General features: G+C 38.8%; 1 protein-coding gene across 8 annotated transcripts in view; it reads right to left on the bottom strand.

Annotated features, from left to right (window-relative positions):
• Positions 1 to 13,331, bottom strand: part of MLLT10 (MLLT10 histone lysine methyltransferase DOT1L cofactor) — a 242,504-nt gene that overhangs the window by 176,931 nt on the left and 52,242 nt on the right. For all 8 annotated transcript variants that reach the window (XM_044228868.1, XM_044228871.1, XM_044228872.1 and 5 more), the window contains one exon: positions 4,700 to 4,754. In XM_044228868.1, the coding sequence (XP_044084803.1) occupies positions 4,700 to 4,754 (55 nt within the window). The remainder of the gene's footprint in view (positions 1 to 4,699; positions 4,755 to 13,331) is intronic.

Here is a 13,331-nt window from a genome sequence, read left to right as displayed (position 1 = left end):
AACTGTCCTTGAAAAATCCTTTAAAATTCCAATTTTGAACACATTACCCTGTCAGATTTTGTAAGTTCTTCTCATTTTTCTGTCAGGCAGTATCTATCAATAAGCCTCAATTTATTCTGAAATTTCTTCAAGAATGTAGTAACAAACAATCCAATTAAAAATGGGCAGAAGACATGAACATTCCTCCAAAGAAGACATACAGATGGCCAACCGACACAAGAAAAGATTATTCCTTTTTTTTTTTCTTTAAAGATTTTATTTATTTATTTGACAGAGAGAGATCACAAGCAGGCAGAGAGAGAAAGAAGGAAGCAGGCTCCCAGCTGAGCAGAGAGCTCGATGCGGGGCTCGATCCCAGGACCCTGGGATCATGACCTGAGCCGAAGGCAGCGGCTTAACCCACTGAGCCACCCAGGCGCCCCAAGAAAAGATGATTAACATCACTAATCATCAGGGAAGTACAAATCAAAACCACAACAACATTTCACCTCACACATGTCAGAATGGCTAAAATCAAAAACACTAAAAACAACAAGTGTTACTGAGGATGTGGAAAAAAAGGGAACTCCTGTGTACTGTTAGTGAAAATGCAAACTGGTGCTGCCACTGTGGAAAACAGTATAGAGATTCCACAAAAAATTAGAAATAGAACTGCCATACGATAGAGTAATATCTATTCACACTACTGGAATACAGAAAATACTAATTTGGAAAGATATATGCACCCTTATATTTACTGCAGCATGATTTGCAACAGTCAAATTATGGAAGCTCCCCGAGTGTCCACCAATAGACGAATGGATAAAGATATGGGGGCACCTGCTGGCTCAGTCAGAAAAGCATGCAACTCTTGATCTTGGGGTTATGAGTTCAAGTCTCATGCTGGGTATAGAGATTACCTAAAATATATATATATTACACACACACGCACAAACACACAGGAATATTACTCAGCCATTAAAAGAAATGAAAACTTGCCACTTGCAAAAACATGAATGGATCCAGTTATTATAATGCTAAATGCAGTAAGTTAGTCAGAGAAAGACAAATACCTATTATTTCATTCATATTTGGAATTTAAGGGGAAAAAAAAACAAAGAAAGAAAAAAAGACAAATCAAGAAAGATGTTCTCTACAGAGAACAAACTGATGGTGGGGTGGGGGATGTGTGAAATAGGTGAAGGAGATGAAGAGTAACACTTATCCTGATGAGAACTGAGTAATATACAGAATTGCTGAATCATCATATTGTACACCTGAAGCTAATATAACGATGTATGTTAACTATACTGGAATTAAATTTTTTTTAGTTTTAACAAAAAAGAATGTAAGTAACATCACCACCTCTTGCCTGGGCCCCTCAATAATATATTTTACAACTTTGTCAATGATAGCTGGGAAAGCCTTACAATCATTCACAAGGATTTTCATACAGGTTTGCCTAGAACATACACTCAATGAGGAAAATAGCCAACTGAATTACCTCAACAATTTTTTTTTTCTGAATCTCCTCCCACCCCCAGGCTATATAGCTGATTTCAAGTATGTTAAATGCACTTATGATCCAGCTCTACTGTTCTTTTTTACAGCTGGTCTGGTCTCATATCCTTCCAATCCATTCACCATGATGCTGTTGTCAGAGAGTGACCTTTCTAAAACAGAAATCTCATGTTATTCCTCTCCTTCAACGGCTCCCCATAATCAACAGGATCAAGTCCTTAGTACAGAAAAGCCAAGAGGGGTAGGGTAAGAAGGAAGGGACACAAAGCAGATGAGGACAGGGGAGGGGAAGTAATGACAACTTTGCCTATATCATTAGTTTCACCTCTCAGAAGGCCTGCCATTCAAACTTTATAGTCTAATTCCAAATTATTTTCAATCTTTGATATACTTGTATCTTTTATCATTTGCTTCTCCTTCTGCCTGTAATAACCCAACCCCACTTCTCATACACGAACCTGTTAAGCTTTTTAAGTATTTACTTACCTTAACAACCGAGAACTATATACAGCAGATGAGACTGAGAAAATTAGAAGCTGCATTGAGAAACTGCTCATCCTGATTACCAAGAAAAGAAAACCTAAACTAAAACTTGTAACATATTTCCCAGCATGAAAAAGGGATGTCAGATATTAAAAAATTGTTATTACAAAAAAAAAAAAAAAAGAAACAAAGAAAGAAAAAAGAACAGTTACTATCAATATTGTACCATCAGGTACACTGGTTGTTTTTTTTTTTAAACTAGTCTAGAAATATAATTAGCATTTCAATAGGAAAATGCATTCCACGTTCCAAAATAATTTGCAAATCAATTTTGGAACACAGTTTGGTCAGAATATTTTAAATACACATCCAATTTAGACTCTAACAAAGATGGCATTTCAAATCAGTGAAGAAAGATGAACTGTTCAATAAATGGTGATGGGATAAATGGTAGCATTTTAGCATCTAGGAAAAAATAAAGTTGGATCCATACCTCACACTGTATTACCTGGATACATTCCAAATGTATCAAAGATTAAACTGTAAAAAAAAAAAGAAACCATAAAAACACTAGAGGAAAATGTGAAAGAATTCCTTTACTAACTTTGGAGTAAGGAAGGCCTTTCTAACTAATGGTTCAAAATGAAAGACAAGATTAATAAATTCACCTAAATAAAAATAAAAAACTTCTGCATGGTAAAAAGCCCCATAAGCAAAGACTAAACTGGGGGGGGGGGCCTAGCCCAACTCCTATCACAAAAGCCTAGTGAATGAGGGGCACCTATGAAAGCTCCAACAAATCAAAAAGAAAATGATCAGCAACCAAAGAGAAAAAACATATTAATAGACCAGAAAGAGAAAAATACAACTTGTCTTTAAAAATGTAAGATGTTCAGCTTCACTCACAATGAGAGAAATGCAAAATAACTGCTCTGAGATACCAATTCTCACCTACTGGATTACCAACGGATAGGGAGAATAAGTTTTTCATTCATTGTGCCAAAACAGAAATTGGTACAATCAATGGGGAAAACAATTGGGAAATAGCTATCAAATTAACTACAAACTTTGACCCAACAGTTCCACCCTGGGAATTAATAATCCTAAAGATGTACATATGTATGACATGTATATAAGCATTAGTTATAAAAGCAGAAGATCAAAAAAGTTTATCAACAGGTGACTGATTACATAAAAAAAGAGAGCTTTATGGGCGCCTGGGTGGCTCAGTGGGTTAAGCCGCTGCCTTCAGCTCAGGTCATGATCTCAGGGTCCTGGGATCGAGTCCCGCATCAGGCTCTCTGCTCAGCAGGGAGCCTGCTTCCTCCTCTCTCTCTGCCTGCCTCTCTGCCTACTTGTAATCTCTCTCTGTCAAATAAGTAAATAAAATCTTTAAAAAAAAAAAAAAAATTAAAAAAAAAAATTAAAAAAAAAAGAGAGCTTTATACTGGTAATAAATTGTTCAGTGGAAAAATTAAGATGCAAAAGAGTATGTATAATATTCATCTACCTGCATAAAAATTAAGAGAAAATATTTCTTTATTCATATTTATTTGCATATAAGGAAAAAAACCCTAGAAGAAAATACAAATAAGTAATAACAGCAACTGTATCAACAGCAGGAAAGTTGTTGAGAAACTAGGCAGAGGGTCAAAGCAACAGGAGCAAGGGTTTCTCTAATATTTTTAAAATTTTGTACAATGTGACTGTATAACAGTCTAAACATTACAATTGTATATAAATAAATTTATGTAGAAGCTAGGCAAAAACATTTTATTTTTCCCTTTTATTTACTCATGTCATTCTTCTTTTCCATGCCAAAAATGCTTTAGAGGTGGCTCCCCAAAATGAAAGTGTACTCACAGGAGTTACAACCTCTACTTTATAAGTTTCTTCATCAGATAATTTTCATAGTATGCCGAAGATTGATAAATTCATGACTACATACTTAAGAATGGTACAGAGTTATAAAGAAATATGGATTTCTCAGAGGAAGGTAACTAAAACTGGAGATGTAAATGAAATATACACGAGGGCCCTCAGGAAAGCACACCAAAATTTTAAGACAGAAGTCAGCATTTCTTTATATTCAAGCAACAAAAATCCTCAGGGTGTTAATATTAACATTCACTAGAAGTATCACCTGTCCAGCAATACAAAAAAGGGAAAAGGGGTCTAAAACATCAGAGTTAAGCTCTAACAACCAAAAAAAAAGTAGCTTATTTTTCCAAAAATAATTTCTATTATAAGAAAAGTATACCTATTAAAAATACACATCAAATTTAGACTCTAACGAAGATTAAAACCTTCTAATTAAGGTTTTAATTAGAAGTATGTGGCCCATTCTACATTAAAAAAACGTTTAGAGTCACCTGATGGCTCAGTCAGTTAAGAGTCCAGCTCTCAATTTCAGCTCAGTTTCAAGATCTCAGGATCAGGAGATCAAGCCCGGATTCTGGCTCTGTGCTAGGCGTGGAGCCCTCTCTCTCTCTCCCACTACTCCCCAACTCGCACTCTCTCTCTCTCTCTCAAAAACAAAAAGCTTAAAAGTTTGTCCATAAAGTAGCAATGAAGATTCATAAATTACATCCATTACTATCAAAAATATGCGAGCAGTAAACATTTAATTTGATATTACAATATGAACTACCAGATTTTTTAAATACTCTCCACTCTAGTTTTCAATAAAAAATTTTTTAGAAGTCTCTGTACTTACCCCCATTATCTGTTCTTTTTAAAGCTCCATCCTTATGAGGACACAGTTCACATCTCTATTTTTAAAAAAGAAAGAAAACAAATATTTTACAGATTACCAAAATGTAACATCTTCCCTATAACCTCAAAACTATTAAAATTTCGTAGCAGAGGCACCTGGGTGTCCAGGTCAGGAGACATCTGCCTTCAGCTCAGGTCATGACCTGGGATGGAGTCCCACATCGAGCTCCCTGCTCAGCATGGAGTCTGCTTCTCCCTCTCCCTCTGCCCTACACCCCTACTCATGCTTGCTCTTTCTCTCACAAAAATAAGTAAATAAAATCTCTTAAAAAAAAAAAAAGAAAGAAAGAAAGAAACGTAGAGCTAGTACAACTACTTCTTTTCACTACTGATAGGAGACAGATACAATTATAAAAATAATAAACAGGGGAGATGAACCATGAGAGACTATGGACTCTGAAAAACAATCTGAGGGGTTTGAAGTGGCGGGGGGGTGGGAGGTTGGGGTACCAAGTGGTGGGTATTATAGAGGGCACAGCTTGCATGGAGCACTGGGTGTGGTGAAAAAATAATGAATACTGTTTTTCTGAAAATAAGTAAATTGGAAAAAATAATAATAATAATAATAAACAGCATAGTTCCAATGATACTGTCTTACTATGAGGAATATGTTCCTAGAGGTCACACCTGAGTAATTATTATTATTTATTATGCTCTCCAAAAAGGTTTTGCAGCATATAATATAGTAATATAAACAAATTATGAAGGAAAGTAAGAGAAGAAAATTAAGATAAAATAGTGAATAAAGGGGCGCTTGGGTGGCTCAGTGGGTTAAAGCCTCTGCTTTCGGCTCAGGTCATGATCTCAGGGTCCTGGGATCAAGCCCCGCATCGGGCTCTCTGCTCAACAGGGAGCCTGCTTTCCTTCCTCTCTCTCTCTGCCTGCCTCTCTGCCTACTTGTGATCTCTGTCTGTCAAATAAATTTTTAAAAAAATAGTGAATAAGTAATAAAGCATAAGCTTTATTAATTAAAACAAATCCTGTATTTGTTTTCCAATATTTCACTCTCCCGATTTTCCTCTAACCTCTTTGGCAACACATTTCTGATCACTATGTCTAAACTTTATTTTTTTTTTAATTTTTTTTTTTTTAATGAGGTAGTTCCTCAGGGCTCCACCTTAAGATGCCTTCTCATTGCATCTTTTTCTTTTTTTTTCTTTTTTTTTTTTTTTTGTTAAAGATTTTATTTATTTATTTGTCAGAGAGAGAGCAAGCGAGAGCGAGCACAGGCAGGCAGAGTCAGAGGGAGAAGCAGGCTCCCTGCAGAGCAAGGAGCCCGATGTGGGACTCCATCCCAGGACGCTGGGATCATGACCTAAGCTGAAGGCCGCTGCTTAACCAACGGAGCCACCCAGGCGTCCCCTCACTGCATCTTAAACACTACACAATCTCCTACTTTCCATAAATCTGTTACCAACTAAATTACAAGTGTGCCAGTGACTCTAAAATTTTACCTCCTATTCAGCTCTATCTTTAGATCCATATATAAAACATTCAGAATTGAAATGGTACTTTAAGCACCGTCCTCAGTCTGTGGCAACGAATGCTCTTCCTACAGTATTCCCTATCTTTTTTTTTTTTAAGTTTATTAACTTTTTCTAATAATCTCAACACCAAACATGGGGCTTGAACTCAAGACCCCACAATCGAGAATCGCATGCTCTTTTGACTGAGCCAGCCAAATGCCCTTTCCCTATCTTTGCAATGATACACTCAACCACCTATTGCCAATACAAGACACCGAGACATCATCTTTTGACAGCTTCACCCTACTCTGTAACTCATACTTAATGAAACGGTACATTTTGCCAATTCATCCTCCTGAGTACTGGTGAGATTTGACTACCTTTCTCCATGTACACTACTATTAGCCCACTGCAAGCCAAAATCACGTTTCATCAGGACCACTTCAGGGATGCCCACTCAGTAGTCTCCCCATACTTACTCTTACCTGTACCATCAATCCAGAGTGAACTTCAACAAAAATGCAGGTCCAAGTATATCACTACACCACTTAATAAACATTTTAATGGTCTCCCTACATGATCTAGCCCCTACTTACTTCCACAATCTTCTCTTTCCAACATCTCACTGTCTAGGCAATACTGCCTGTTCCTCTTTCACTTTTTGTTTCCTTTTAAATAAACTCTATGCCCAACATGGGTCTCGAACTCATGTTCAAAAGTCACATGCTCTATTGACTGAGCCATCCAGGTGCCCCTCTTCCTTCACTTCTATAAATACTCCAAAGTTCATTCTTGCTTCACCCCTTAAATGTGTTATTTTTACTTTCTACCCATAATGCCTGTCCTAGACCCCAACCCTCTTTCACAGCTAGATAACTTCTATTCATTTTTTACCACTAATTCAGTAAGACTTGTCTTGTAAAGCTTGTCATTTTTTTTTTAAACTAATCTCTACACCCAGTGTGGACTCTTGGCTTCAGCTCAGGTCATGATCTCATGGTCATGAGATCAAGCCCTGTGCTAAGCTCCATGCTCAGTACTGAGCGTGCTTAAGATTCTCCCTCCTACTCTCTCTGCCCCACCTCCATTCATGTGTGCTCTCTCTCTTTCTCTCTCGCAAAAATGAAAATAAAATTGTAAGAACTGTATAAAAAAGAAGGGCGCCTGAGTGGTTCAGTCAAGCATCTGCCTTCAGCTCAGGTCCTGATCCCAGGCTCAGGTTTCCTGTTCAGCAGGGAGTCTGCTTCTCCCTGCCCATTCCCTCCCTTCTGCCCATTCCCTCTGCTTGTGCTCTCTCTCAAATAAATCTTTTTTTTAAAAAATGCATTAAAAGTCTAACTGTATAACCATGAGAGAAATAATGGTATATTCGCATAAATTTATGGAGAAAAACAAACCCTAAAATACACACAACATGATTAACAGGACTATGGTAAAGATGGTAAGATTATGAGTTTATTTCTTTATTCTAAAATACTGTTTTATAATTTAAATTTTTGTACAGATATACTACTACATGTCATGTCTTCCTACTAAAAACAAAAATAGGGGCGCCTGGGTGGCTCAGTGGGTAGGGCCTCTGCCTTTGGCTTAGGTCGTGATCTCGGGGTCCTGGGACTGAGCCCCACATTGGGCTCTCTGACCAGAAGGGAGCCTACTCCCCCCACCCCCGCCTGCCTCTCTGCCTACTTCTGATCTCTCTGTCAAATAAATAAAATCTTTAAAAAATAATAAAATAAATTGATAATATGAGACTTCAGAGAAAAATAGTACAGGAAAAGAATGTCAAATTATAGTTAGAAGATTATACCGTAACTCAGGAAGGATCTGGTATGAGGGACCCTGAACCACAGAGACTCCAGATCTTATAGTAAACCAATTCAAACTGAAAAGTTCTAATTTTTTTTATTTAAATTCAATTAACATACAGTGTATTATTAGCAGGCTCTCCACTGAGCAGGGAGCCCAACACAGGACCCAATCCCAGGACCCTGGGATCATGACCTGATCTGAAGGCAGACACTTCACCAACTGAGCCACCCAGGTGCCCTTGATTAAGAGTCTTTTTTATTTTTTAATAAGATTTTTATTTATTTATTTGACAGACAGAGATCACAAGTAGGCAGAGAGGCAGGCAGAGAGAGAGAGGAGGAAGCAGGCTCCCTGCTTGAGCAGAGAGCCAGATGCAGGCCTCGATCCCAGGACTCTGAGATCATGACCCGAGCCGAAGGCAGAGGCTTTAACCCAATGAGCCACCCAGGCGTCACAAGAATCTCTTATAATAAATCTGTCTGCCTCTCTGATTTCATCTTGTCCCCATGATCCTCTGTTTTGTCAAACTGGAAAGTTTTATAAGGCAGGATGCAGTCAAACATGTTATTATGACAATTCCACAGATTCATTATGATTTTAGTAAGAAGCAGTGTTAAAAGGTACAAGTAGGGGTTGGGGCAGAGGAAAAAAATAAAAATTTCCTGTGAAAAGGAACACAGATTATAATGAAATCAAACAAGCAAGCAAGCATGCGTTGAAGATCTCATATTTTACAAAGAAAAAAAAAAAGAAATGGCCCAAACAAGTGCATGTCATACAAGATGGCTCTTTCTTCACTACATGATATAGTACAGTAAGAAATGATGCAACTATTTTCCATCTTTAGAATGTAGAGATTAATTTCCAAATACTTTTTCTACTTTATCAAATGCTTTTGCTAAAAGATAAAACCCACTACAATTCACTAAATCAAGTTCACCCAAAATACTGACCCTCTGGGAGGCTGTGGTTATGTAACAACAGTCCACTATACTGTTCTACCCAGTCTGTGATTACCATCATATTATAAGATACAGCAAGGAAATAACTGAAAATGCTACTATATAGTGGAAAGAAAAAATAAAATGATAAAAGAATAAGGTTTTAGGTTTGATCCTCCTCATAATAAAAGACGTAATTGTGGGCATAAGGCAGTATCTATACAATAAAATATTTACCATCATCTTTTTTTAGAAAGATTTTATTTATTCGAAAGAGAGAGAGAGTGCACACGCACAAGCAGGGGGAAAGGCAGAGGGAGAAGCAGACTCCCCATCGAGCAAGGAGCCAGGGCCCAATCCTAGAACCCTGATATCATGACCTGAGCCAAAGCTAGATGCTTTAACTAACTGAGCCACTTAGGCACTCCTCTCTTTTTTTAAGATTTTATTTTTGAGGGGCGCCTGGGTGGCTCAGTGGGTTAAGCCTCTGCCTTCGGCTCAGGTCATGATCTCAGGGTCCTGGGATCAAGCCCCACATTGGGCTCTCTGCTCAGCAGGGAGTTTGCTTCCCCCTCTCCCTCTGCCTGCCTCTCTGCCTACTTGTGATCTCTGTTTGCCAAAAAAAGATTTTACTTTTGAGGTGTCTGAGTGGCTCAGTTGGTTAAGAAACTAACACCAGATATTGGCTCAGGTCATGATCTCAGGATCATGAGATCAAGCCCCTTATCAGGCTCCATGCTATGCGTGGAGCCTGCTTAAGATTCTCTCCCTCTCTCACAAGGGGAGGCAGGGCGAGGTAGGGTGCGGGGGGTGGGTTTTCTTTTTGGGCATCTGGGTGGCTCAGTCAGATGCTTCAGGATGTGATCCTAGGGTCCTAGGATCAAGCCCCATGTGGGGATCCCTGTTGGCAGGGAGTCTGCTTGTCATTCTCCCTGTCCCCTTCCCTCTCTGCCCCTACCCCCACTGGAGCTCACTTTCTCTCTCAAATAAATAAAATCTTAAAAAAAAAAAAGGAAAATATTTTATTTTTAAGTAATCTCCACATCCAACATGGGGCTCAAACACACAACCCCAACCAAGATCAAGAGTCACATGGTACACCAACTGAGCCAAACAGGAGCCCCATTTCTTTAATAAAAATAAATAAATAAATAAATAAATAAATAAATGGATGAATGAACAGATCTAAAATAACCTATATTTTCTTTTACAAAGACTTATGGCTACTACAGTAGAAATGAGCACCTCTTAGTACCAAGGCTGTGGTCTCCCAACGGCATTTCCCAAAGTCACCAGGATCCTGAGAGATGTATATGATCCTGTCTAGGTCAAGCAAGCTCGAGATAACTTGTTCTATAAAATAGGAAGGAAGCTATAAAAGACTATTTTATTCATGTCAAAAGAACTTATCAGCCAACCTAAAGAGGTTCCTAGGCCAAAGACTAAATCACTTAAGGCCAGGGCCCCTGGGTGGCTCAGTCAGTTCAGCAACTGCCCTTGGCTCGGGTCATGATACCAGGGTCCTGGGATCAAGATCCACATCAGATTCCCTGCTCAATGGAGAGTCTGCTTCTTCCTCTCCTCCCCACTCATGCTATTGCTATTTCTCTTGCTATTTCTGTCCCTCTCACAGGTGCCTCCTTAGCGCAGTAGGCAGCACGTCAGTCTCATAATAAATAAATAAAAGAATTTGCCCAACTCTCTCACTAACCTTGGAACATCCATGCACAGAACAAGCTAGAGCCTAACTAAGGAAAAAAGAAATAAAATTAGATTTTAGCAATTCTCAAAATACATAATGGTGTGAGTCCAACCAAATCAATTGCCTGAGAAAAACAGTTATCAATTTCTTCAAAGGAATATAACAGAATCCAGAACTCCCCACATACAACATTCACAATGTTTAGAAAACAATCCAAGTGGTGCACCTCTCTCCCTCTGCCCCTCCTCCGCCTCTCCCTTGCCCCCCCCCCACAAAATATATGTGTATACACAGACACACACACACACACATACATGAAGTGAAACATTTACTGGACAGCTTAACAACAAAATCAAGATGACGAAAGAAAAAAATCAGTGATTCTGAAGCTACATTATCTCTAATCTTTAATCTGAAAAAGGGAAAATAGTGGAAAAAAATGAACAAGCCTTCACCTATGGAAGAGTGTCAAGAAATCTAACATGTATAATTGATGGTGTGGAAAACTGGTGAGGAGGAAGAAAATATGGAATATGGGAATATGGCAAGAAGTCAGTCCTGAAAAACAGTGGATAAAATTTTGATTTGAAAACAGAGAACTTTATGGATTCAAAAAAGCTCAGTGAGCCCCAAGTACCCAAACTGCTTGCTGAAAAGCAAACAGAGGCAAGAATGTCATCAAGGAGACAAAAGAAAAGGACACATCAAATAAAGGGGAAGAGTTTTTAAATAAATGGCTGAATTCTCATCATAAAATATGGAAGTCAAGAGAGTGACACAAAATCTTCAAAGTACTTCAAGAAAAACAACTGTAGTTCAACCCAGAATTCTATATCCAACTAGTATGTCCTTCAAAAATTAAGGTGAGGGGGGCACCTGGGTGGCTCAGTGGGTTAAGCCTCTGCCTTTGGCTCAGGTCATGATCTCAGGGTCCTGGGATCGAGCCCCGCATCGGGGAGCCTGCTCCCCGCCCCCCGCCTGACTCTCTGCCTACTTGTGATCTCTGCCTGTCAAATAAATAAATAAAATATTTTTTAAAAAAATTAAGGTGAGGGACACTTGGGTGGCTCAGTCCGTTGGGCATCTGCCTTCGGCTCAGGTCATGATCCCAGAGTCCTGAGATCGAGTCCTACATCAGGCTCCTTGCTCGGCAGGGAGCCTGCTTCTCCCTCTACCTGCCACTCCCCCTACTTGGTACACTCACTCATTCACTCACTCATTCTCTCTCTCTTTCTCTCTGACAAGTAAATAAATAAATATTTTTTTTAAAAAAAGGAAGGTAAACAGGTATTTTCACACAAAAGGCAGCAAACAAAATTCATCACCAGAAGGCATGGACTACAACAAAGGCTAACAGAAATTCTTCATAATGAAGGAAAATGGTACTAAAATGGAAATGCAAATCCTGAGGAAGCAAAGAAGAGGACCACAAATGATGAATATCTGGAAAATATAGAAGAATTTTAGCCTTAAATTCTTTTTTTTTTTTTTTTTAGGGGCACCTGGGTGGCTCAGTGGGTTAAGCCGCTGCCTTCGGCTCAGGTCATGATCTCAGGGTCCTGGGATCGAGTCCTGCATCGGGACTTTCATATGCAAACCAACCAATCCAGAGCCCATAGCCCCAACCATCTATATTTTGTACTCTGGCCACAATATTCCCCTACCCTAATCACCCCCAAAGGTAAGTACCAGACAACTACGGACAGCCCCTAAGCCCCAGACCCTTGAAATTATTCAAATTAGACCAATCCTAAACCTGGTCATCATTCCTTGACTATTCCTTTCCATGGAAACCAAAATGAAGGATCTTGCTTGCCTTCATTCTCATAATTTACAAATTTATAATTTTTTTTAAAGACTATTTATTTGACAGAGATCACAAGTAGGCAGAGAGGCAGGCAGAGAAAGAGAGAGGGGGAAGCAAATTCCCCACTGAGCAGAGCCCAATGCAGGGCTGGGTTGGGATCACGACCCGAGCTGAAGGTAGAGGCTTTAACCCACTGAGCCACCTAGGCACCCCACAGCTTTATAATTGTTTTTTAAAGATTTTATTTATTTATTTGACAGACAGAGATCACAAGTAGGCAGAGGCAGACAGAGAGAGAGGAGGAAGCAGGCTCCCTGCCGAGCAGAGAGCCTGATGCGGGCCTTGATCCCAGGACCCTGAGATCATGACCTAAGGCGAAGGCTGAGGCTTTAACCCACTGAGCCACCCAAGCGCCCCAACTTTATTATTTTTAATGGGAGTCCTCTCCCGATCTGTCAGCCTTGCTGCCATACTTAGGATAATAATAAAACCTACATTTTTAAACAGCCTGATAAAGGTCATTAATAAAAAAGCCTACAGATGACAGACATCATAATTAATGGTATGAAGCTAAATGCCTTCCCTAAAGAATGGAAACAAGACTTAGGTACATGTAAAAATTAATTAATTAATTAATTAATTAATAAAAAGAATGCGAAGTGGAAAGAGGTAAAAATTATAACATGATCATCTCCTACAAATATTTGATTTACCTACCAAAAATACTCATAGAATTAATGAGTTACATAAGGTTGTGATGAGACAAAGTCAATATACATAACTCAATTCTATTTCCGTATGCTAAGAACAAATAATTAGGAAACTGAATTCTTTTCTTTCCTTTT

This window comes from Neovison vison, chromosome 12 (genome assembly GCF_020171115.1).
Source record: "Neovison vison isolate M4711 chromosome 12, ASM_NN_V1, whole genome shotgun sequence".
Classification (NCBI taxonomy): Eukaryota; Metazoa; Chordata; class Mammalia; order Carnivora; family Mustelidae; genus Neogale; species Neogale vison.
This window is presented reverse-complemented; position numbering and strand designations above follow the sequence as displayed.